Consider the following 21,888-nt stretch of genomic DNA (forward strand, 5'->3'; position numbering starts at 1 on the left):
AGGGGAATTTTGGCTACAGGTTTTTTTCTCTCTCTTCTCCTCCACTCCCCCTTCTGTTCAGGCTTTATAATAACTGCTGAAGATTGCTCTCCATCTTTGAATGGAGCATTCATCTCTGCATCCCTTTGTTTTCCTGAAGCACTTCTTTCAAAACCTTGCTCTTCATCACATTCTGTGAGTGGGTTATAGATTTATTAGAGAGAGACTAACAGGTCAAAAAGAAAGATTCTTTGCCAATGAAAATCACTTTCTCCCAGTACAGATTACTAATCTAAGGGAACATCACTCATTGTGTGGTGTTAGATTGTTGGGGTCTTTTTTTAGCAGGTTAATTCCTCAACTCTTTATTCATAACTGAGAATCTGAAGAGGCTATTGAATATGTATAGCTTAGACTTATATATACATATGTCTATAGCTGTGGTTTACTACACTCCTCCCAATTTGTAGCAGAGCAATTCTGCTTTCGCTGAGATTATTTTTTCTCTTTGCAGGTACATAGGGGCATGTGTAAGCCAGTTAATAATATTTTTATTGTGCAATTCCAGAAAATTCATCCTCTGCTAGGACAATAAGGGTCCTGCAGCAGTTCAGCTCCTCTGGCATGGAGCTGGTCTTCCTCTACTGCCACAGCCAGAACTGAGCTGGTTGTTTCCCCACTGATAGTACTTTGACCAGTGAACACCAGTTTGTCAGAACAGGAGCTGTGGGAGCACAATTATTTCAGCTGCTCACTGTCAATGTCCTGCCCATCTCCCCAGGCTGGGGGGCAGCCCAGCTTCCAGGGCAATGCCCACTGCAGTCAGGGATTGCAGCTGGATTGTCCCTCCCCTGCACCACCTCCTTTCCCTGGGGAAACAACCAACCCATGAAGTTAGGGCTTCCTTGGAGGAAGACCAAAAAGTGCCCTCCTAGGTAGATCTATTTCTTCTCATCTCTGCCCCCTATCAGAAGTTTAAGGATTGCAGCTATTGACCATCTGGTTTTGGGAAGGAGAGGGATTTCTTTCATTCCCAAAAACACTGCATTTTTCACAGATTTCTGCAGGCAGCTCTGATGATCATCCATAGCTCTGCGCTGGTGTTGACTACAGACATAATCCTAATTTTGTAGATCTTTCCTGGGAATGTATGGGCTCTTTCATGATAGCCTCTATTTCCTACTGTTTGTGGAGAGGGAGCTCAGGTCCATCCAGTATTATTTTTGCTCCCTTAATCTGTCAGTGCTGAAGAGATGCTGTTTCATGGTGACACATAAACCCTGCCCAGCATACTGACTCCTGTCTCCAGGGATTTCTCACTGGACTTGAGGGTTACAAGACACAGCATTGAAAGGGTGATCCACATCAGGGGTCTGGAATGCAGAGACCTCACCCATTCCACCAAAACAAATCAGTCTACAAATCCTACCACATTCATGCAGCAAAGCCTCCTACGTTTCTCTGCACTATGTCCAGATCTTTGTCCTCTGACTCAACATTCTGGGCCTGAAGATTGAAAGAATAAGGCAACAACTTTTGCAGAGAAAATGTAAATGACATCCTAGAAGCTTGAATTTTGTACACTAGGAGCCAGGCTGCTGGCAATCACCCTCCAGGATCCTTTCCTCCTGATGCTTGCACCCTCTTGCAAAAGCCAAAATTCACAGCCTGATAGGTTGCATGGAAAACACCAACACCTGGATCCCATTCTACTAAATCTGTGTTAAGTGTATGGACTGATGAGCTGGCGTGAATCAGGCTCTGATTCCCTGTGTGTCTCCTTTTGTTTCCTGTGCTGCAGGGAGCCTCTTCAAGCCTGGTGGTGAAGTTTGCGGACACGGACAAGGAGCGTACGATGAGGCGCATGCAGCAAATGGCAGGACAAATGGGCATGTTCAACCCCATGGCCATCCAGTTTGGAGCTTATGGAGCCTATGCACAGGCAGTAAGTATAGACAGCAGCTCTCTGAGTGTTCATGGGAAGGGGGACTATCACCTGGAAATGCACAAAAACTCATGAGAGTGGGCAAAAAACCTGAGCAGAAGAGGAAGCAGTGGCTTATCTGTTGAACTGGTTACATGATGGGAGTAAAAATTAGCTATGCCTTCCAGGGTAGGCTCTGGGAATCTCCCAGGTGTCTTCTAGGTGCCATAGACAGCTCTAGCAGTAACTTTTGGTCATGTGTGAGCCTATGCAGAACACTTACTAGGGGGGCTAAGCCACTGTTGTGCAATGAAAACACACTAAGCTTTGAGTATTTGGATAGAATAAGCCTGCTCACTTTATCCCAGTTATCCCAGCTTTCTGCCTCACATCACCAGTACCCTGCTGTGCCTTGCATCACCATGGGTACCTTTGGAGTGACCACAGGACAAAACAGCAGCTGTTGAGAGAAATGCTTTTAGATTCACAAAGCATGGTAGATGATAATGAAATGTACACACAGACATATGCCCACACAAAATCCTGCTGCCCCAAACAGTATGATTGAAACACACTGGGGAAAAATCCTCTTGTGCTAACTTCAGGTTTCCTGTGGGCATACCAAACCTGAGAAGACGTGACTGTACAGGTGATGGGGTCTTTATGATATCATTAAATGGATGCCTCTGAAATTACTTGTTTTCATTAGGATAAAATTAACAAGGATCTGCAACACAAGACCAGGATCAGGTAACGGGCTCTCTGCCAGATATTTTGGAGGAAGGTGGAGGTGGTGCCTGCAGCAAGCAGACACAATACTTCCCAGTGACTTTGGTTGCTTTCTCTCAAGCAGGTTTTCAGGCAGTGACACTGTACGTAGGTGCTTCTTCTATTTTATGGCAAAATGTAGCCCCCTGCACAATTTGTGCCCAGGAGGGAAGTGTTGTTGAGTACATTGTACAGGGTAGCACCTTACTGAATGGGAGACCCAAACCTTGCCTTAGGTTGTAGGACCAGCTCAGGAATAGCCCTCTGGTGTGCCAACACTCCTTCCAGAGCAATGACCACAAGGTTTTCCTTCCTTCCCTGACTGTTTCTTTCTCATGTGTTGGCACCAAGTATTTCCCATTATATCACAAAGTTTTCTTTTTAATTTGAAGCTCTTGACATTTCCTCTTTGAAAGCCCTGTGCCTCACACAAGGAGTAGGTTGTGTACAACCCAGCCCACCCCCTTATGTGAGCTATACACAGTTGTGAGGATGTGCTGCAGAGCTCCACTGAAGTTCTTCCTCTCCTTCCAGCTGCACCTCTTGGTGCACTTCTGGAGTTTTTATTCTCTCTTTTCTGGAAAAATTCTATTTTTACTTCTATTTGGTTATCTTCATTTTCGTTCCTAGCCAAAGTCAGTCTCTGTCTTTTCCTTGTCTTCTGCTCCCCTCCTCACATTATAGAAGAGCTACTTCCTCTGTGTTTAACACTCCCCCTGGCCAGAGAATGCTGCAGGAAGAGGAAAAGAGACAGTAAATCCCAAATGAGCCTAGGTCAATGGCCAGCAGACTCTCAGAGGGATGTAGCACCTTTGCCCCCATGAACCCGAGGAATTAACAGGAGGCAATCCACAGACAGCTTGGGACAAACATTTGCTGAGGTTGTCAGGCACGAGAAGTGGCTTCAGTGTCACTCTGCAGACATTGGTCAGGCAGCTGGAGAGATGGCCAAGACACCACTGTCCTGATGTCCTGGTCCAAAAACTCTTGCATTATTTTTAATCTAGAGTAACTCTTCTAATTTCCAGACAAGGTTTATGCTGATGTGAGAGGATGTTGTCTGCACCTTTACACCACAAGTTTCCTTTGTTTGTCACCAGATAAGACAGGTGCATTATGAGGGGAGGTGAGGAATCAGGACAGAAGGAAGAGGAAAAACAATTTCTGGTCTCCTCCCATCCACTTGAAACAAATGGATATTTTTCATGTTGATTTCTGTGAAAGCAGAATTGGACCCGTACTCTTTTATTTTATATTTTTCTGATAAAAATGCTAATAAGGGGGAAAAAAAAAATAAGTTTTAGATCTTGACCCATTGGATATGACAAGCTGGTGACACCAATTACCACGGGGACTTGGGAGCTGTCTAAATGATGGGATCACATTTCTGTGTGGCGCCTGTGGACCCAGAGCGTGCTCAGAGGCTGTCTCTCAATCAGCCTCCCTATCTGCTCCATCTCACAGGCTCACATGAAAGGGAGGGAAGGGAGAGCCGGGGCTCTATGACGTTGCCTTGGTCCCGATTAATCCAGCCCAGGCTGCTTGCTCTCAGATATCAGGGTGATTGGCACCTCGCAAATGCCAGCAGGAGATGGAGGGATCGATAGCATGGAGGGAGACGGAGACAGCAGTTTTACCCAGCCTGAAGTCAAAGAGCTAAGGCAAGGCAAGAGGAGGGAAGCTGAAATATCAAGATTGTCATGACTGTTGATGCCTCTGCCACCAGCAACTCTCGTGACACTGGTTGAATTGTTTGACCCCCTGATCTTGTTTTTTCATGTGCAAATAAGCCTGATGATCAGGTTTATTTATTTTCTCCTCTCCCTCAGGGACACGGCTCTCTCCTGTGCTCTCTCTCCATGAGCTTTCTCAGAGTGGTGTGACAGTAACAAGAGTAAGAATTGCCTCAATGCTTCATAGTGAGGCCACCGCAAGCCTGAGACATCAGGCTCTCTGATTCCTAGCCTGTCCTCCCAGCTATCCCCCAGCAGACCAAACCTGATTGATGTCTCTGTATAACAATTCCCAAGCCATCCCATGACAGTGGTTTTTCAATAGTTTCTAATGCTCTGTCCCCATGGAGGAGGTTGCTCAGGACCCCATTTCTGCAGTTTCTTGCTGAATTTTCCCCAGAGAAGCATCTTGCACATCACTGTGACAGGATTATCTCCAAAAAGCCTCGATGCACCAAGGTGTCTGTGCCACAGGAGCCCCATGGTGTGGCTGTTTGATAGATTGGTGGGCAGAGCCATGGCTTTGCCAACGCAGCAGCACCACTGAAGAGAGGCAGCAAGGGTCTCAGACCATTAAAGTTTGACAGATAAACTTAAGTGTTGCTATCAGGACAGATTTGGACCCAAGGTTACCTCCCTTACAGCCCAGCAAATGGTCATGCCACAGCTCTCAGACTGCTGCTCCCTGCCAACCCCCTCAGCCCCAACTTAAACAACTTTAACCTTGATAACAGCCATGGTCTCAGCCAAGCAACCAATCCTGGGCTTCAGCAGCCATCTGGCGTCAGACACAGAGGCAAAAAAATGAGGAAGCAAAGGGAGTTCTCCACTGTGTGTGGTTTTCTATCCCCTCCTCGTGTGCCACCTTCAAGCAGCCCAGACAAAGCTTGGCACCAACTCTGTCTGCTGTTTCAGTGGCACAGAAAGTCACATCAGACCCACCTGACCTCTTTTGTATGCAGCTCAAGGCAAGTCAGATTTCATAGCTTCCTAAAGCTCCCAGAGCCCCTACTCTAATTTATTTCAGCGTGGGTTTTTTTGATTGTTTTAGGCTTTTTCTCTTCAGCAATATCTTCCCATACTCATTTGACTTCCCCTTTTATGGAGCAATTATTTATTTTATTTCACAAGGGTACAGGGCACCAGCCCTTTCCATTGTCAGGTTACTGTGGATCTACATCAGCTGGGTACTGACAGCTGCTCCTGCAGACTGAGGCCAGGCTGAGGTATGGATCTGGGCTCAGCCTGGAGAGAAGGAGAGTGATGCTGCCTGGCACCACCTTTGATTTGCTGCCAGCCTAGGAAGAACCTGCAGGCACACTCCCCGCTTCACAGAGCACAGCTCACCCACTCAGGGCGGCCAAGCCCAAAATCACAAGCAGTAACAATCAAAACTGCCTGTGGGTGGTGGTGGTACAGCCCTGGCACAAATAATCTACAGTTCCTGCAGGTCTTTCTCTGAATGAAAGGGGCAAGGAGTGTTTAGTGCCTGTCTCATGTCAGTGATGCCTCACCATGCAGAAAGGAAACATGCACAGATCAAAAAAGGGTGAGGGAGATGGGAAAATGCAGAAGAGCAAAGCAAGAACAAAGGAAAGAGCCTTGGAAAGTGACAGATTCAGTATAAATTATTTAATTTTTAAATTATTTAAGATAAGATCAAAGTCATAAATCAAGTTTGCATAAAAAATGGGTTGGGACTGTTAGCCACAGTCTTCTGGCCAAACTCCAGCCATGGGACTGATTGCATCCTGCAGCAGGGGATAGGCAGAGAGTCAGTGTGTAAAAACAGACAGGCTGGGACACGGACAGCACAGGCAATGCTGACATTTGCTCTGTGGCCTGGAACAAGTCCTTTCTCAGTAAATCCCAGCTCTCCTCACTGTGAAAAGGTACAAATGGCTGCTGCTCCTGAACTGCAGACAATAACTGCAGCAAAAATTTGGAATATCCAGCGCAGCAGAGCTCTCAGACATCACCTTAAGTGGTCTCCTTGGGAAGTTAGGGCAGCAGTTACCACCATGCTGACCACAAAACCCTGGGTGCCCCACTCTGCCTCCCTGTCCAGCTCCCATGGAGGTGAAAGGATATTTCTGCTAAATGATCTGAGGTAGTGCTGACAGGAAGAATTGCTTTTTCCAATATTTCTTCAATTTGGACTGTGAAATTATTTTGGAGAGATAGTTAAAAAAAAAAAAATCAGCTAGCCCTATGAAATCAGGGAAAAATTACTGACTGTAGGCTGCCTTCTGGATATAATAGTTGATACATTTAAATTGCCAAAATGGGACAGTATATCTGGTAAATAGTACCTGTTATGCAAATTATTTGCACTTATCCGTTCCAGAGGAGGAAGCTATTTTGAAGCCATAATACCTTTAGCAGGGATAGTACCATATTTCTGACCAGCAGCTCCCAGGTAATAATGAACACTAGAAATAATGAACACTAAGATTTGGGCTCTACATACATATTTTTTAGGTCTTTTAGGGGGTTTTCCAAAGTTCCCAGGAAGTTAGGAACCTAAGCTATTGTGTGTCAGACTTTGGAAAGACACTAAGACATGAATCCGGGTGTTGCATATTTGTTTAGGTTTTTTTAATGTCCTAATTATATTTAAATTTTATTTTCAAAGCAGAAATTTCTATTTCCAAGAAAACATAAGAAGTATGAAGGACAATCCTGATTTCTCTACCAATTATCTTCTGTTTGTTTCAAGGCTTGAAAGTATTTTTAGATTTACCTCCCAATAGCCAGTTAGGTATAGCAGACATGAATTTGTCAATTACACAATTTTACCAAACATGAGTCCTATTACTGCTTGATTGATTACTTTACTTACCTCTTTCTATCACAGGGATACCATGAGGATTCATTAGCTAAGTCTGTATAGATCATTAGAGATGGGAAGTGTGGGATACTGTTACTACTACTACTACCACTTCTATTTTATTATTATTATTATTATTATTATTATTATTATTATTATTATTATTATTATTATTATTATTATTATTGTTGTTGTTGTTGTTGTTGTTGTTGTTGTTGTTGTTGTTGTTGAATGAAGAATATGAAAAATCAAACAAAGCATTGCGTGGTTCAGACAAAAAAATAGAAAATAGCACTGGAAAAAAGGAGAAGGTCATCACATTGTTCAGAGTAAGACTGGAGCACAATGATCACGCTATTTCAGAAAGAGCTCTTTAGAAATAATCCCCCTTTCTCCTCTTCCCCCTCTTCAGTTTCACACACATTTCTTTTGGGGCATGGGGAAGGCATTGCTTTTCCTGTTTCTAGCAGGATTTTTGTTCTGAGAAAGTTCCTTCATCCTCCACACAATCGTTCCTCCTGTAAGAAAAAGACATTATCTCCTGCCCCTGAGTACCATTGCATCTTTGAGTAGGAAAAAGATGAGTGAGACAAACCCTTACATGCGTCTGTATTGATCAGACAACTCTGCCACTCCTTCCCATGCTTTAGATGGCTTTTCCAGGGCCTCTCCACCTGTTCCAGCACTGGGATGGTGACTGCAGGCTCCTGTCTCTTGGGGTGCTGCCCAAGGGCAGGAACAGGTCTGGTAGCACCTCCAGGTTTCCTCAGAAGACAAGTATTTGAGCAACAGAAAAGACAGCAGGAAAAAAGGAACCAATCCCTAAAATGGATGGGGAAAAGCTCTAACTGCTGAGGCAAAGGTCATGCAAAGGAAGTAAGGGAAGCAGAAGGAAGTACGTCCTTTCAGCTAAGGGAGGGAAAAGCTCCTCTCTGTCCCCTTGGATCAGCCTGAGATAATAAGGCTGCTGCCTTCCTGATTAGTGCTCTGTAGCCCCAGCCCAGGCAGGGAAAATCTGCATTTCAAATGGCATATTTTAAAGTACACAATACCCAAGGGCCCTGCTGCTATTGATTTGCCTCTGGTGGGGTCACTGCCTCACTTTCTACAGCTTTATTAACTGGGACCATGCACTGGGTCTCTTTCAAAGTGAAAGGAGAGTGGATGGGACATTTGTCTTCAGGGGGAGCCGGGGAAGAAGTGGGGTGACTTTCATTGGGAATGCCTTGGGGGTTTTAGAAGGAAGGCTGGTGACCCTTACAGGACTTGTTCTCCTGCTGTAAATTTCCCTAGAGACGCCCTGGGGGGGAAGCAGGTGGGTCTAAAGCAGTCAGCTCCTTTCAAGGTGACTGAATTCCTGTCCTCCCACCCTCGTGGTGCCGTTGCACTCACCAAGCTCTGGCCATCAACCACTGGGCTGGGTAGGAGCCCCCTCTTCCTCCTCCCAACCTCTGCCCCTGAGCCCCTCCAGACAGAGTGGCATGGCCACAAATGGGACCTGTGACCTCAGGAGTTCGGCAGGAAATTTTTCAAGGGTTGGAACGTCCAGACATTCCTGCGCCTTGGCTGAGGCCACTTCTCCAGGCAAGGAAGAAAAGCCACCAGCTGGTGTGTACAGCTGTGCTCAAGTGGGGAATGCTCTGTTCCTTCCAGCTCCAGCAACCCCACTTTTACTCTGTTGACTCGGTCTGAAGGCTGCAGAGAGGTGTGTGTCCTCTGGGTCATGGTGTGAAGGGCTCATTTCAACATCCAGAGGGGTTCCCAGATCTCTAAATCATCTCAGAGAGTGCATCCACAGAGCGCTGAGAATAATAGATATTGGGTGACTGTTCCCTGCAGGAGCACCTCTGCTTTTAGCAGAAGCACCTGATCTAGTTTCCCATGTCAAAGATTAGGATTTTTACCACATCAAATTGAAAAGTGGTAAGAAAGTGCTAGAGGCTATAAAACTATTTATTAAAAATCTACAAAGCTACAAATATGTGAAAAATATATTTTTAAAAACAAAACCAAATCTTTAGGTATCACCCAGGTGAAAATACCCAGAGCAGAAAATGAGATGTGAGTCAGCACACATAGTGTTGGAGTTAATCCAGTGTTAAAGATGGGTGGATGGATTCCCCTTCCTCCTTGACTTCCTTGACATACTTTCTAATATTGCCTGCTCAGTACCTCCTCTGGAGAATTAACTCAAATGATGCCCAGGAACAAATGTACTCCTTAAAGTAGAATCATCATAGGTATAATAAAAAAGATTGTCTAATCACTCCATCAGTAATTACAAAGAGCAAAATATCACTAATTAAAATGTAAAAGTGCCTTGTGCAGGGTAAAATAAAACAGGGTGATTAGCCATCAAAGGAAAAGTCACCATTTTGCCACCAATCTTTATTAGGCTTCAAAAATAATAATACTCAAACCAGCAGAACACATTTCACCTGTAGATCTGACAATGTGTGGAGTCAGGTATCCTCTGTTACATTTTATTGCTGGAGAAACCAAAGCAAGTTCACATAACTTGTGCATAGTTATTCTGCAGGTTTTTGTCAGAGCACCCCTTACTTTGGACTGTTTATGGATGGTGGCAGGGAAAGTTTCAGCATTTGAATGAGTGCAGTGATTTCAAGGGTTTGTTTTAGTGTACATGTGTAAGAACAGTTAATTTAGCTGATATTTCAATATTAAAGCGAACAGAAGGGAACAGTCTGTTCCTTGCCATGACTTCTGAGGTCTGTTTAATTCTGAGCAGCAAGTCCCATGTGCTTAAAGAACAGCATCAGAGGGTGATTTCCTGATGGGAGAGAGAGTGAAATCAGAGAGAGCAGTGAAACAGAGTAACTCCAATTTTGGAGACAGCAAAGACATGAATCACTTCTAAAATCACCACAGAAAAACATTTCTCTTTTCCACTATTATCATCAAGTCACAGATTACCAGAGACTGGGGAATGTGCAGTTTTCCCAAACTTTCTGGTCATCTTCTTTCCCCCTTCCACTTCTCTAAGCACCCAGAAATTGTCACTGCTGAGGGTTGGATGCTCAGACATTCCCACCCCTGTCTGGTTGCTTGTCCAGCACCAGGAAAGAGGACAAGAAGCAGCTACAACCAAACTGTCTTATCTTCACACCAGGAAGTGTGAAGGATAAATAATCCTTCTCTGCAGCCATACTGTCCACATGAACCTCACGAGCTCTGTGCTGGGCTCTGAGTGAGGCAGAATGATTACAACACCTCATTTTAATGAAAAAAGCATTCCCAGGCTTCATAAACATTCTCCAGCATTCTGCTCCAAAATTTATAGCCCCAAATGCCTGAAAATGCTGCCTGGGTTCCTTACTTCTGACTTTTGTAGGTGCCCTGAAATAAGCAGCGTTTTGACTTCCTAAAAAAAATTAACTGAGAAGGTTGACCCAGATCAAAACCACAGGGAAGGGGTTTTCTCATTAGACAAATCTAATCTTGCTAAAACAGGGGAGCTCCCTTCTCTTTGGGGAAGAGAAGGGAGTGAAGTACAGCACTTCTAGGGGTCTCTGATAGTGTTGGAAATCAGTGCAATGACCTGGTTAGAAGTTTTGGTCATGGTTTTGCTTGGTACCCAGCTGAAGCCTCCTAGCACCAGAAAAACTTGGGTTTTGTTGCTGACAGGTGAAGAAAAACCAGATTATCCCTAGAGAACTAGTCAAAAATTCTGCTTTGGAGAAAGAATCCCCTTTTCCTACATACACTCCCAGCAGTAACCTCCAAGCTTTTCCAGAATTTTGACAAAAGCAACGTAAGCCACGAAACCGCTCTGCTCAGGTATATTGCGTTTTGTCTGTACAAAGACTTTTCTCTGCCTTTCTCAATTGGTGGGACAGGTCCAGGTCACAACAGACCTCCACATGGCAGGGTGGGGACCATAAAAACCCCAATTTGCCAAGGCACCCTTTGCTTCTGTGGTGAGAAGAATGCCCAGTCCTGGGGGGTGCCACAGGGGTGGCGTGCCGACACCCCAAAACATCGGGATGCATCCCGCCCTTCCCGGGTGCCCTCCTGGAGCCGGTGCCACAGGCTGCCCCGCCAGTGACCGCGTGATATTTTTTCCCTGCTCTCTTTGTTCCAGCTGATGCAGCAGCAAGCGGCCATCATGGCCTCGGTGGCGCAGGGCGGGTACCTGAACCCCATGGCCGCCTTCGCCGCGGCCCAGATGCAGCAGATGGCGGCTCTGAACATGAACGGCCTGGCAGCTGCCCCCATGACTCCAACCTCAGGTACGGGCACGGTGGGATGGAGGGGGCAGAGGGCAGGGAAACCAGGCCAGGTCACGCAGGACGGCTGGCAGGATTGGTTAGATCTTTGGGATGCTCTCTGAGCATCAGGGTCTTCTCAAGGGTAACAAGCGGAAGGGCCAAAGGAAAGGGCCTCAAGTGGCACCAGGGGAGGTTTGGATGGGATACTAGAAAAGGTTTCTTTCCCAAAATGGTTGTCAAACACTGTAACAGACTGCCCAGGGCAGGGAACCAGCATCCGTCCCTGGAATTATGTAAAAGTCATGTAGATGTGGAATTTAGGGACATGCCTTTGTGGCAGGCTTGGCACTGCTGCCTTAATGGTTGAACTCAATGATCTTAGAAAGAACATTCACTATTCTCTGCTTCTATGACATTTCTCAGTCTAATCCCACACACAACTTCTCTTTATCTCCAAAAACCCTGCAAATGTCACAAAACATCCCACAGCGGCCTGCACTGGTTTATTGGGACATATATATGTCCAGGGGGTCAGTGTTGGTGCTATCACAGCCAGGCTCCCCCACAGACTAGAAAAATAGGGTTGTGGTGAGGTGCAATGTCATCAACAAGATGAATTTTGCCCTTGGGACACATAAGCACATTCCTCTATTGTGAAATTGGACAGAAGACACTCAAGGAATACATCTGGTGCTACCTGGAATGAGGGTGTGCAGTGAGGGGGTTTTTGGCTGCAGCAAGAGACAGGTAGCCAGTGAAAGGCTCCCAGGATCTAGCTAGGCTGTAAAAAGCCCATTCTAGGAGCTGCAGTATGGTCCAGCAGGCAGAGAAATAAGCTGAGATGGGAACAGGACTGTCTTTCTTGTGGCTTGAAGAACATGATTATTCCCATTTGGGCAGGAACAGGCCAAAGGAATCATCAGCTCTGGTAGTCCTGGAATAACATGTGGCCTAACAGCAGGGGGGAAGGGAAACAGGGAAAGTGGGGCCAAACCTTGAAAGAAGTGAGGATTTGGGAAGTTTTCCAATACACAAGAGTCTGGTGGGGAGGCAGAGGACTCAAAGGCACGTCTTGAAAGGACCATTTGTAACAATATCACAAGGGAATGGGGAGAGAAGGGAGAGTAAGAAAGACAGATCTCATTCCACAGGACTTTATGGAGACCCAAAAAAAAGCACTTGACTCAAAAATCTTATACTGCACATTTCAAAATGTATGTTTACACAATGATAAATGTATAAACAAAAAGTCGATGGAGCTACTGCAAATCCAAATAAAAAAGTGGCTTAATTATATGTGCACCCTTTAAACCTGCTGCTGGCAAGATTATCATATTTGCATTAGCTAGATTTGTTTTGTGTTGGTGGGAGCAGAGAGAACATCAAACAAAGACTGCCTGGAATTCAAATATTGTCAGGGTCTGGAAAGCTGAATCCAGGCATTATTGTGCAATGGACCCACCACAAAAGAGCACAAGCTCTTTTGAATATATATAAAGCAAATTCTTGAAAAGAGTATGTTCTGTATCATGGCTGTGAGAGCACCTGTAAAACAGCCAAGTTCTGTGCCCACCAAGTTCTGTGCCATGAAAAACATCCCAGCTCTTTTATAGTGTAATCATTTCCTCTTCTGCTATGGCCAGTGCCTTTCAGAGTCAGAGAATCATGCAATTTAGGTTGTACAGGGTCTTTAGCATCATCAAGGCTAACCATTAACCCAGCACTGTCAAGCCCACCACTAAACCATATCCTTCAACACCACATCCCCGTGTCTTTAAAATACACCAAGGGATGGCAACTCCACCATTTCCCTGGGCAGCCTATTCCAGTGTTTGACAGGATGAGGGGACTGCTAAACTCTCACTGTCAGAACAGAGGAGAGGAAACTCATGTTTTTACATGCTTTCTGGATTACCCATGACTGGTCATTATTGAAAATAAGATGCTGGTTTAGATGATCCTCTGATGTCTTTCACAGCAGCTGATTTCGCACTCTCCTAATGACATATTTTCAATCACAGAGCCTATTCACTTTGGCATTATTTCAGATTTACCTTGAATGAGTAGCTTCCTTCATGAAAAACCTCTGTGGTGGGTTGTGGAAATGTCCATTGACAATTATTCCTTGGGAGAAATGTTTAGACTTTGAAATTACTCCTTGTATTACTACAACACTCACAAAGCATGTGATAAGATGCATAGAAAATGTTTCACATAATGTCTGAGCAAGCAAGCCTACAACAGTCGCAGCAATTTCTGAGTAGCCAGGAGATATCTGAAGCCTAACATTAATTCTCCTGCTGGCTTTTGTTAGCATTCAGAAAGCCAAATGGAAAATGATCATTCTGCTTCATAGCAGGATTTCTAGTCATTGAAGTATATCTTTTTTCTGCCTTGGAAGGAAAATGAAATATTTCAAAGTTCTCAGAAAAAAAAAAAACAACCAGGCACTAGAAAAAGTCTTTGGAACATTGGAAAAAAAATAGAAAGGAAGTGTTTTGATCTTCCTGAAGCAAAAGAAAAATTGTGCTAGAAAAAAAGGTTCTGGTAACCCAGAAGTCCTAGAGGCTTTGGAGGTATGGGCTCAGCCATTCCAATTTTATGGGCTCAGCCATACCAAGCTCAGCCAATTTTTAGCCCCCCTAATACAGCTGGTTTCCTCTACATCCCACCTCTAGGAGAGTGGATTCCTGGGAATATGACCATACCTTAATTCATTTCCATGGGACCTAGGGGCTCAGAGTTTTGGATCCAGGCAAATCTAATAGATGAGAGATAGCAACCATCTCACCTGGCTTTAACCATAAAAAACTTAGACATCTCATTTGAACTGCAGTCAGTGGAGTGCAATAAGCACTCCCTATGGATAATTCAGACCAAGAAAATTGTAACACTGTTTGCTGTCATTTTAACAGTCTTCCATCAAGGGTCAGGTTTATCTCAGAAAACAGTCCATAATTGTAAGGGAATTAATTTGACATTTCTGAGAGTTTGGTTCAGGCTTTAGATTTCCCCATCACTGCAACAATCTGGGTGAAAAGTGGGTCTGGCAGTGGGTCTGCTGCTCTGTTACCTGCAGAGATCAACTAGAAATTAAATTTTATTTAGGCTTCCTTCCTTCTTCCTCCTCTCCCTGCCTCCCTCCCTCCCTCTCTCTCTCCTTGTTGTAAATCTGCACCTGGTGTGGCTACAGCAAGAGATCTCAAACGAGGGATGAAATCCACAACTGGCATGCACCACCACCATTTGTTCTCCACAGTGGCATTATGCCAGTTTTACTCCAGCTACAGATCTGACCTCTCCAGGGGGGTTCTTTATAAGAAGAAAATTGAAGAATTCCAATAAATATGCCTAAACTTCCTCAGACATGCACAAAATAGCAAGCACAAATCCCTTGCTGCAATTTTAGAAAAAAAATATTATTTACATTTTCTATGCAAATAAAGGAGAGATCCAGAAAAGCAACTGAAATTTTAAGTAGCCTTTGTGATTTGGAAGCTGATGGCATATGCTAAGAGCATTGCCTTTGGACTTCAGTTGCCACTGCTGGCTCCCTGTACCTCCACAGAGGACATTTTTAAAGGCCAACACCATTTAAATAAGAAAAGGGGAAGCAGCAGCTTGTCTGCTCAGGGTATAAGAAATGAGCTGAAGTACTGCCTTTTTTCTTTTGGGCTACTCAAATCTGAACATATTAAAATATCTCATGCATCTCTAGCAGCTTTCTTAAAGCACCAACACAGATTTAAGGAGTGGTTAAAGTGTGTTATTGGACTAACCCATCATGGAAAGCTGCAATGGTGAAGACAATATCTGCAATTGGTTTAAAAGAAAGATTACTGCAAAAATTGTGCTTTCAATCAGTAGCATACCCTGATAGAGAAAGATATTGTTGAAGTTAAGATAGTTTCACTTCCCATGCACACCTAGCAAGAGAAAAATATGATTTCAGGCTCATTGAAAACTCATTTTTGGTCCCTGAAATCATCCTGAACATGTTGCAAGAAGAACAGACTGTCCGGCCATTTTACACTTACATGGGCGTAAGTCAGTGAGGTAGCAGACGGATTTAATTCTCTTCCCAGAAATTCAAGTATTCTCTACCAGTGGGTGACAAGATCCCACTCAGAACATAAAGACAAATTTGTTCTTCTCAAATAGCAGTATTACAGCCCCCCACAGGATGCATCTGGGAAGAAGGAAAGAAAAGATTCCATGAAAGGAACAGAATTTGGTCCAAATTTTACCCCAGTTCATTGAGAGATATCTGTTAAAACAGTATGAAGTCAAGCTTGGACCAAACAAGAACATTCAAAAATGTATCACCGGCTACCTTTAGGCTACAAATAAACCTGACAAGTCTTTTAAGGATCCCTAGTGCTGGGAAAGTTCAGAATGAGTTTGCACATGAAAGGTGTATTCATGAGAGAGTGCAGACAGAGCAGTCCTGGAAATCAGTGCACCCACAGAGATCCAAAGGGAATCTGATAGGAACTGCTGTAGGAAGCTGAGGCTGAGAGTTTTTGGAGGTTTTTCAAGCTTGTCTTGAGTGCTTTCTGAACAGGGGAGCGACTGCAAGCAGTCCATTTATTTGCTCAACAGCTTGGGAGCTTTTTCGTTTCTCAGGTGTTTGTTTGTTTTGCGGGTGGTGGTCACAGCTGTTGTGTCAGCAGTTTTATCCACAAAGTTGTTGTTCCCAGCACTCACCAGCTCTGCCCTTGTGTCCCCCTCACTTTCAGGTGGAAGCACGCCTCCTGGCATAACTGCACCAGCTGTGCCTAGCATCCCATCTCCCATTGGGGTGAATGGTTTCACTGGCCTCCCGCCGCAGGCTAATGGGCAGCCAGCTGCTGAAGCCGTGTTTGCTAATGGCATTCACCCTTATCCAGGTAAGCCAGACACATCCTGTGCCTGCAGCCTGTTGCCTCAGTCCTAGGGATACTGTCCACACCCTCAGGCTTTGCCCAGCAATAGCCTGTGGCACGGGTTCAGAAGGGTTACACCCCACACAACCAGGGCTCTGTATTGGTGTATTGTGTCTTATGCAGCTACAGTGTTAAACGGTTCAATCTGGATGATAAACATCAAGGGCATGTTGGAGGTGGAAAAAATGTGTACTGAATATTTGAGTGCTCATCTGCTGGGTAGCATGTCTGGTGAATACAGTCAGGACAACCAGCATGTTTTGCTTCAGCTGAACACTGACCTGAGTCCCGAGCAGCTCGTGCTGGCAGATCCCCTGCAGGACTCCCAAGGGTCCTGCCTCTGGTTAGCCTTGAAGGAGCTGTGCTAAGCCTGTTTGCACCCAGCACTGGCATCTCCTGCTGGAATTGCCCCGCAGCCAGATGGCTCCGGGACGATGATCCAAAGGGTCCACGTGCCCCAGACCCAAGCGGCTTCCTGTGTGCAGGGAGCAGGTGTTGATCTCCGAAATGCCCACTGCACACAAATCCTGCTGCCTTACCAGGCCTGGGGAGTGAAGCTGCATTGATATAGCCTCTGAATAGGCTCAGTGTCACCCATTGGTGGTACACTGCAGGAGAACTGCTGCTGGGATTCACACTGTGCCTAGCTCGAAAATACCAGCACTACAGGAGTGATTTTGCAAGCACTGGCAGTCAGAGATGGATGAGGGAGGTTAAAGGATCCATACCTGCCCCTATACCTGTATTTACAAATTCACGTACAGTCTAAATCTGTAATTTACCAATTACCATTCCTTAATGTGCACCTACATTTTTTCAGCATCCTCAAGACTTGAGATAGCTCTCTCCTCCAATACACTTCCTCTAGAAAGTAATTTTACACCATTTCTGCACACATACTAATGGTAACAATCATAGCAATAAAAAATCCAAGTAAATGTTACTAATTGATCCTAATCACCAGCTTGCAAAGGAATATTTTACCCTGGGGAACTGATAGATTGATCTAGTCTGTTAGGAAATCAAATACTGAGTTCAATGTTCCAGCCAAAAAGCCCCAAAAACTCTAAGAAAAAATAATTCTTTCAATCTTAGCCAGTCCTGAAAACTCAGAAGATTCATCATCATAGGGAAATTTATGAGATACAAGGAAAAATACCATATAGCATAGAAATACCAAAGCCTTATCTAGGTACTGACAAATAATTATCCTCCTCCCAGCAAACACTTTGCAAACATGGACTTTGAGTGCAACTCTAAGCAGAAGTAAAATCAAGGGACTTACTGTACTCAAAATTAGGCATGCATATATGTGTTGTAGCAGCGTAAGGACAGGGGAGATTTTGGAGTCATCAGAAAACTGCAGAGAGCCCTTAGTATGTTCAGTGAGTTCAACCACAACACTGAGAAAGCATTCTGTCTTTAAGGTTATATAAACATGGCCATCTGTTCTTCTGTCCATTTATTTCTGTTTGCCTGTTTGCCAGTCAATCATTTCTCTGTTTATTCACCCACTTCTCTGTATGTCTGTCCTTTTATTCTGGTTTATTCAGATCCCTTTAGCCAATTTCGATGATCCATTACTGTGGGTACAGAGAAAATATGTTCTTTCTAGGTGAATCTTAATGGCTTGAGCTTTTCTTACTATCCCAAACTACCCCATAATTAAAGAATACCTCAGTTAGATATTCCATCCATGGTTATATAAAAGCCAATGGCCTTAATCTGATTCTCTCTGAATTTCTGAGAGACTTGCTCAGGCAGCAATGCCCAGTTAAGTCCCTGCACAAACCCCAAGAGGCTGACACACAGAAAGGTGACAGTCATCCTGCCCTTCCTTGCTGCAGGCAGACAGACTCCCTTCTGCCAGTAGAGCTGACATCCAAACAGTCTGAGCTGTGTAAAGCTTGGATTTATCTCAGGGTAACTTCAGCAATACATTTGTCTTTCTCACTGCTCAGCTTCCCCATAATGTGGTGACACCTTAAGTTATACCAGAGGTGTAAAGGGAACAGTGCCAGGTCAAGCACCCACCTCTCATTATGCTTTTGTCTGTCCCTGAAATGCTGAAAGCAAGTCCACACAGCTTACATCACGTGTTTGCTCCATCTAATTGTGTTCCTTCTCATGAGCATTTATGCACTCTCCAAACCTCTCCTCCTTGCCACAGGCTTTATTCAGTCCTGGAGCTTAGCAGCATGAAAAATAAAAGGATTAGACATTTATGTGGGTAATGAGAACATCCACAGCCATATTAGACTGGATAAAAATGTAGATAGGACACAAAACTTCATGTTTTATGATATAAGCCAGCCACTAATTGCTTGGGGTTAGAAAGAAATTTTCATCACTGGGCAGCTTGTTCCATCATTATGGGATTTTTCTCACTCTCCTCTATTGCATCTCTTACTGCCCTGTGGTTCTGCATGGCTCTGTCCCTAAATGCAAGGGTAGAAATAAAATATTATAGCTGAGCAGGCAATTGCACTAACACTATAGAGAAGGGAAGATCATGACAGTCCCTATCCAAAGCCAGCATCTTCCAAACAGCTTTCTTTTATGGTGTATCTCTCATTCTGAAAGTGGCTAAGACTGCTGCTGTATTATGTACATAATCATAGTCTTGCTATGATTATGACTTGCCATATATTGCTTAAATCCTGAATATTGCTTTCAGATACTCCTTCATACTCCACAAAAAAACCCTTAAATGTGGGTTCACACCATTACAGCCTGTAGCAGAATATTCTTTGTTGCCTGAAAATAGCAAAACAGGACAATGAACGTCTCTAGAGGCATGGCATCCATATCACTCAGACCCTAATAAATTACATTAATTGTGCAGTTTCTCTACATGTTCACCTTTCTGACCAGCCGTATTATTTTTGATGCTGCATCCAAAGGACTCCAGATTCCCAGTCTTTATAAAAACAAGTCCATATAACATAATTGTATTTAGCCTGTAATTCCACTCTTTTTTCCTTCTGTCTTCTGTGCTGTTTTTCCAAGATTCCCTTTGACTGGAGAAGGGATGTGCATGGTGTCATTTCAATCAGATTACCAAACCATGCCTGCCTTTGTGGCAAATGGATGAATACTCTGAACACCCCTACTCGCCAGGGCTTTGATCACAGCCCCTGTCCCTGCAGGAATTAGCTTTCTCTGTTAATCTGGTCAGGCTATGGATCCATGCAGTGGCACTAAAACACCATTCCTAGCAGTCATAACCTTTGCAAGGCAGGGTCTCACCTTCTCCAAGATCAGACAGTACATAATGCCTCAGTGCACTTTTTGCCACAGAGTGAATAACAAGGCAATAAGTATTCCCCCTTCCACTAGTCTGAGCCCCTTTGGAGATTTGACCTTTTTGTGTATTAATTCCTGCCCTTTAATCTTTCAGTTTGCAGAGCTATTGAACGTGGCAATGTGTCACAATATATAGTGGGGACAAAGAGCATAATCTGCTGTGCCATGATCTTGTGAGTCACTTTGCAGCAGCGCAGGAGCGTTTGCCATTTCCACATTAGTCACAGTAGCGGGGATTGCACTCTTCTGCCAAAGCTTCTTAGCCACCCAGAGCCTCTCTTGTAACCATGTGTGATGTACAGTAGCAGTAGACACCATCTGCACTGGCTTCTGCCGTGTCTCATATCATGAGAATTCCTCTCTCTGCTAACAGGTCCTGCCCTGCTGAATTGCATTGTGAGTGACTAGGCAAAATTCTCGCTCCAAAGATAAAGCCTCTTTGGTAAGAGAAAGGGGACATAGAGATGAGAAAATCGGGAGACCAAAGGGTGGCAAGCAAGAGAGAGAAGGGACTGGCTGTCAAAGAATCAGGGAAATGAGAGAACTGGAAGAAGGAACAATGCAGATCTCTCAGAAAGTTGAAGACTGCTCCATAGTCCTCTGTCCAGTGCCCAGAAAGAAGTGGAAATACACCACATAGCATCTCACACCCCCTTACTGCTCCTGGGCCAAAGGATGTGCAACTTGACCAGAGCCAGGGATGGCCCAGCAGTTTGGCAGCTTTGTGGAACCATAGATATGGAATGCTTTAATGAGTGCTGAGTTCTTCAGCTTCCTCACAGGGGGAGCAGAGGGGCAGGCACTGATCTCTTCTCTGGTGGCCAGTAACAGAACCTGAGGGAATGGTCTGAAGTTGTGTCAGAGGAGATTAAATTTGGATATCAGCAAAAAGTTCTTCACCCAGAGGATGGTTGGGCACTGGCACAGGCTCCCTAAGAATATAGTCCTAGCACCAAGCCTGACAAGGTCAAGAAGCATTTGGGCAATGCTCTCAATGAGCTGAAGTATTGCCCTTGTTTTGGGCTACTCAAATCTGAACATATTCAAATATCTCATGCATCTCTAGCAGTTTTCTTAAAGCACCAACACAGATTTAAGCAATGGTTAAAGGGTGTTGTTACTGGACTAATCCATCATGGAATGCAGGCACATGGTTTGACTCTTGGGGATCCCCTGTGCAGGATTTTGATGATCCTTATGGATCCCTTCCTAATCAGGAATGATTAGGATTATGATTATGATTCTGATTAAGTTCATTTGGTCTGGATTTAGGTTGCTGAGGAAAAAACAGCTAAGTCCCCTCAGTTCTTTGTAATCCATTGAAAGTGTGTGCCCTCATTTATTATTTTCAGGCACACAGTGGTTCTGTTTCTGACTGCTCACCACTTCCAGGTCTGGCTCTATCTTTCCACTCTGCAGAGCCAGCACAAGTTTCTCCACCATCACCAGCACTCCCCTTTAGCAGACGGTACATCTGGGCTAGCAAGACAGCAATCTCCATTTTACACCCTGTTCAGGGTCCAGCCCTCTCTGGTGAGGACCAGATGTCAGTACAAACAGGCAGCCAAGCTTTTGTGCCCACATTTTTCCAAGTCCCCACTGAGACAGGCAGTAAAGGTGTGCCTCACAGGGGAATTCCTGCTCTGTAGCAATTCATGGCTTTGTAACTGAACCGAGACCACCAATTCATTTTCCTTGGTTCAACAAAGAGGTATCAGGAACCAATATCACCCTCTACCAGCAGAGACAGCATTCAGACTCCATCTGCATCTATTATCATTACCCAAGTTAATTTTGCAGCCTGTCATTGAACAGTGCAGCTGATGGACAGGCTGCTGCTCCAGAGCAGTGAGTCCAGTGCCAGACCTGACCATGCCAGGCACCATCCAGAGGCTCTGGGCAAGAGCAGGGCTTCACCAGTGCAGGGAGAGGAAAGGACTGGCTTCCCACTCCCCAGTGTCTGCCCCGGTATTTCAGGCCTGAAAGGTGTTAGGCAAGAAGAGTTTAGAGAGGAGGTGAATCAGGAGAAGAGAGAAAGAGTGACCTGCCTGCACCTTTAGAAGGTCCAGGATGAAAACCAAACCCCACAGCACTTTGTCCAGACATACACTGTGGCCTAGAAAGGTGCCTGGCTCAGCTACCCTGAGGCAAAGCTCCTCACTACAGGAAATCTCTGGCTCTGTATTGTTTGTCC

The 21,888-nt window shown here is 44.7% G+C and overlaps 1 protein-coding gene across 17 annotated transcripts in view; it reads left to right on the top strand.

Annotated features, from left to right (window-relative positions):
* CELF4 (CUGBP Elav-like family member 4) overlaps positions 1-21,888 on the top strand; it is a 713,618-nt gene that overhangs the window by 616,411 nt on the left and 75,319 nt on the right. For 16 of the 17 annotated variants that reach the window (XR_012578161.1, XR_012578162.1, XM_074532918.1 and 13 more), the window contains exons 6-8: positions 1,781-1,924; positions 11,337-11,484; positions 16,203-16,352. Coding sequence is in view for 15 of the 17 variants with exons in the window: in XM_074532918.1 (XP_074389019.1) it covers positions 1,781-1,924; positions 11,337-11,484; positions 16,203-16,352 (442 nt within the window). In the remaining 2 variants the exon portion in view is untranslated. The remainder of the gene's footprint in view (positions 1-1,780; positions 1,925-11,336; positions 11,485-16,202; positions 16,353-21,888) is intronic. The other variant, XM_074532916.1, reaches the window with a different exon arrangement.

This window comes from Zonotrichia albicollis, chromosome Z (genome assembly GCF_047830755.1).
Source record: "Zonotrichia albicollis isolate bZonAlb1 chromosome Z, bZonAlb1.hap1, whole genome shotgun sequence".
NCBI lineage: Eukaryota > Metazoa > Chordata > Aves > Passeriformes > Passerellidae > Zonotrichia > Zonotrichia albicollis.